The following is a 4672-nucleotide window of genomic DNA, read 5'->3' as shown; positions in this document are numbered from 1 at the left end:
AGCAGGAACAAAGCACTGATGCAGGAGTTGTGCAGGGGGGCTCCCAGAGAGGAGGCATATCGATCCATGTACACAAAGGACGGATTAAATACTATGAACTTCACCTTGGAGGTGACAGAAAGTCTCCTCAGGGTCTCCAGGAGATCATAAAGTTCTTCTCTGTTTGTTTCCATAGTCTTGGCCACCAAAAACATTCTGGAGGCCACTACATCCACTTCATCATTGTACTTTTTAGAGAAGATGATGTCCTCTTGAAAATGTGAAAATTGGGGGGCTTTCAGGAAGGAATTTCTCAACATGTCTGTGAAATTTTTCTTAGGCAAGCCAGTGGATACATTGAGTTTCCTAAGGTAATTTAAATAGCTCTCAAACCAGGATATTCGCACAAACCCTTTGGTGTACTCGAGAACATCTTCTTGGACACTAGTGTTCCAATATTCTATGGATTCATATATGTAAAATCCAATCACAGGACTGTAGTTGCTAAAGTACTTTTGCTGGGCAGTAGTGTACTCAATGGTTTGCGTCGCAGTTGCTACGATGTTACTAAGGTCTGACCCTTCACTGACCTGCAGATAGCCCATTAAGGCAAAGGAAATATAAATAAGGTAAAAGAGAACTACAAAAGGCTTGACATAGGTGTTGGTTATCCAGTCACAGTAATAGCGTTTGAGGAAACATACCAATAGATGACTCTCATAAGTGTTTGCTTCCTCGCCTTCAGTTGTGTCCTCACTGAATCTGGCTGTCAGGAGAAACCTGTACCATGCCGGCTTCTCCTGCAATGCCTCAGGCTTTGGGACTTTTCTACAGAAGATACTATGCTGGTAATTGTTTTCTATGTAGCCAGTGAACACCAGGCTGGAACCATAAAATGAAAGTACATAGAGGTAGTTGAAGAGGATTGCAATACAGGAATTGCAGCAGAAAATCCTGGCTGCCTCAATGTTCGTGAAGGGGCTGGCCCCTATGCCAAAGGTGACCAGGTACATGGCAGTGGTGAGAGAAAAGGAGAGCATGGAGTCTGCATAGACTGCTGCAGTTCTCTCTTTAACATGTTGGTCTTCTCTAGTTTTCCTCCAGGAGGATAACATTTCAAAAGTCCCATATAATCCATGACCTGAGGGAGCAGAAAAAGACCAGAGCAAAAGTTTAAAGAACTAATCTCTTTTAAGAGAGGAACCAACTTGATCATAGGGTACTACAGGGTTAAGGGAAATAGAATCAGCCTCAGTAGTGGCAAATTTACAAATGACAGTGCAATGGGGAAATAGACCCGTGTCTTGGTGGATCATAAATGTTACTGGATAGTGAAAGGGCAGCAAGAGAAGCAAAGATCTTTGTGCTTTCTTCTGGTTTAAGAAGTTGGATGAACTTTTGCCTATAGGAAGCTGAGTAAACTTGTGCCTATGTCTTTAGGGGATTATATATATCAATAGTTTAGGATTATTGGCATAGTTTGGTTGGTGAAACACTCCAGAAAATATGTCAGGGCACTGATCATTTTGTTTTCCATTGCCACAAATCGGGCTGGGGTCAGCAAAGTGAAAGGCAGTGGGCAGAGGGTTCTGAGTTAATGTCCCATTTAGCGCATTTAAAAATTGGCCAAGTGGAGGATATTAGTGAGAACAAGGTGCTGTATTTAATTTCAGTCTTGATGGGAAACTAAATTATGGCCTCTTTTTTTTTTCTTCCCCAAGTATCAGGACAGGAAGCAATAAATCTGAGAAATAAGCAAAATGAATAGGAACAAGTTTGAGTGAATAGGAAAGATGTAAGAAAGTAAAGAAGAAAAAAGATTCATGTGAACTCTTCGTGGTATTGGTAAAATTTAGAATTCAGCATGAAAGTTTATGACTTGCATTTTGTCTTTTAGTTGTTCAGAGATGATGTATCAAGTAGGCAGTGACTCCATTGACTTCTCTGCACTATCTGGCAGTGGCCTCTGTGGGAGAGAGCCAGGTCAATAACCTTTTTCCTTAACTATTTAGTGCCTTTGTCTCCCTAGTTAGTATTCCAGTAATACTAGAAAGCAGTAGAGGTATTAGTTAAGTGCTCATGTCCTGACTCCATTCTATTGCTTAGGACCTGATGTAGCATGACTTTCACCACCTCTCCTAGTTGGAGTCACATACTTCCCTACTGTACTTTGCTGGGCTCCCAGGCAACTCAACATTGGAAAGCCCACCTAAGTGACCTTTTAGAGTTTTTATAACCCCTATCTTGGCACTGGGATCAGCAGATCTAATTTTCTGCTTCCATGCCTTGGTATATTCAATCCCATTATTGAGAATAATAAAATCTTTACCCTGTGGTACAAGTCTTGTTTTTAAGAGGAATTTAAAATCTCTAGCCAAGCATAATGCTGAGCGAAGTGAGTCACTGTTATCTTGCATGTACAATAACTGAGCACACATCTTCCCTCATGCCCAAAATGGTATTTATATCCTTATTGTAAGTCCTGGCCTCAAACCCAAGTGCTCATTTCATAGTAATGATATAGGCCTGTTTCCTCAGAGGGATTTGGCATTTATCTTAATTTACTAGACATCATTTTACAGCCACTTTTAGAGGTCAGGTCAAGACTGTCAATTTGATAACTAGCACTGTGGCCCCTATTAAATTGGAGGCACCTAAACTCCCCAGACATGAAGTAAAAAGTACTCTCGTTGACTGCCATCCTGTTGTTAATTATGTCTTAGGTAGTTAATGTCTAGTCTCAGGAGAGAAAACTATTTATTAAATCTATTTCCACTGTGTTCTCAGGATGGACCACCTGACCTTTGATTAAAAGTAACTAATCCCTTGACGATGAGGGAAAAGGGGGATTAGTACCTCTGAGGCATCAGCACCTTTGGGAAACAGTATTGATCATTTATCTGGGGCCATACAGAACAAGTAAGCTTTAGTGGGAGAGACATACTTTAAAGGGTCACTGAAAATGGTAAATGATATTTTTATGCTATTTACTTGCCAGAAACAAACAAAAAATATTTTAAGACAGGGCTTTTGTACTGAGTCATTAAATATGGTAAGAAAACAATGATGCATATAGCAGAATTAGAATTAGTCATATAGTAGAATTTAAATGATATCTACTTTGCAGTTTCTTTTAAAATTAGTATGATGTTTTACAATGACTTTATCAGGCTCTGGCTCTTACAGGAAAATACAGTAAGAATTAATTTCTTACCCTGCTGTTGAATAATCTTAGAAGCTAATTGAAAAAAAGAATTTGAATGAACACCTATTAGGTGACAAGAGTGAGGCTCCAGGGTCCAGAATGAAAATAATCAAACTCAAGGAAAGATAGAAGTAGGCTATAGGCTCTTACCATGTCTCTTGAATTCTGTTGCTGAATTTTAAATGCCTTGTCCTTCTATAGTTCGATCTTTTTTATTGAGTCCTGATTCGTTTTGCATATGTTCTTGGTTCTAGGGACAGCTCCAAATAAAATTCTTTTCTTTCTTTCTTTTTTTTTTTTTTTTTTTTTTAGAGGGAGATTTTTGTCTTAGGTCATGAGATTTTTGCTATAGGTCATGCGAGCTTGCCAGAGAGACAGAAAGCAAGAAATCACCCCTAAGAGAAGATGGTCATGCTGCAATTCCTTCTTCTCCATTTTCCTCTTAGGATTTTGGGCATGCAGGCACACAAACCTGGCATGAGTTTTAAGCCACCAGGTCCGGGACTTGAAGTGTGGTCAACTACTTGGGAGTCCAGCAATGTAGCCATTATGCGACCTGCTGGTCCCAAGAGTTCTTGTTCTTAAGGGCTTTTAGAAGCAATGCTTCTTCTTCATTCCTCTTTTACAAGTGCTAGTATGCAGACATTCATAGAGGCCAGAGAAAACCCTGAGAAAACACCTGATTACTCAGCACTCATTGCTAGTCATTGTTGGCTTTGCCACCAAAGGTCCCTTCCACCATTCCTGATAGCCTAGATTTTTTCTTAAACCAGACATCTCAGCGATGCTTATACCCTAAACCAAAACTGGAGTTGTGTGGTGTCTTAGAAGTGTCCTTTGGATTTTTGGGAGAATTGTTGATGCCATAACTGGACCTCTTTCTAAAACTCAGTCAAGTCGAGGGGTGAGTACCAACATAGTTTTGGATGCCTCTCAGGGATTAACAGCCTGGAATGACAGCTGGCACTAGACCAAGCTCACAGCTGTGTATTTATGCTTAAGAGGTCAGTCTGTTACCCTAAAGGAATGTTGAACTGTGGGGACCCAGTTTTCTGGCCTGATGCAAGGAAAGACATATACCAGCAGCCCTAGGACATGAAGAATGTCCTGCTCCCAGGAGTATCTGCTCTGCCCTGAATTACAACTTAATTTCCTTTAGTTTCAGCCTTCAAGGTATCCTTTTAAATGCAAACTCATCTGGTTCAGAGATTTGGTGAAGCACTTTCCCTGGGTCTGGGGGATAGGGCAGAGAATAGGGATGAAAAGGAAGTGAAGAGGCAACTTCAGAATTTTACAGAGAATAAACTACCTCATAATTTTCCTCCAGTCAACTCTGGCCTTATCTTTTACTGTCACTTCAAAAATGGGGCCAGTTGGACTCAAGAAAAGACAGAGAAGAGAGATTTTGGTAGGTTCCATTCCTCTCCATTTTCCTCTTAGTAGGTGGTTCCCTTCTTTAGCATCACCATCATCCATCCTGCCTTAACT

At 40.5% G+C, this 4672-nt stretch overlaps 1 protein-coding gene across 1 annotated transcript in view; it reads right to left on the bottom strand.

Moving 5' to 3' along the window:
- Nucleotides 1–4672, bottom strand: part of PTCHD1 (patched domain containing 1) — a gene marked incomplete at its 5' end in the record, with an annotated part of 60103 nt that overhangs the window by 1571 nt on the left and 53860 nt on the right. Inside the window, one exon of the mRNA XM_006146685.1 lies at nucleotides 1–1120. Coding sequence (XP_006146747.1) covers nucleotides 1–1120 — 1120 coding nt within the window. The remainder of the gene's footprint in view (nucleotides 1121–4672) is intronic.

This window comes from Tupaia chinensis, unplaced genomic scaffold (genome assembly GCF_000334495.1).
Source record: "Tupaia chinensis unplaced genomic scaffold, TupChi_1.0 Scaffold000184_1, whole genome shotgun sequence".
Classification (NCBI taxonomy): domain Eukaryota; kingdom Metazoa; phylum Chordata; class Mammalia; order Scandentia; family Tupaiidae; genus Tupaia; species Tupaia belangeri.
The sequence above is the reverse complement of the archived record's forward strand: the minus strand, read 5'-3'. Positions and strand labels throughout refer to the sequence as shown.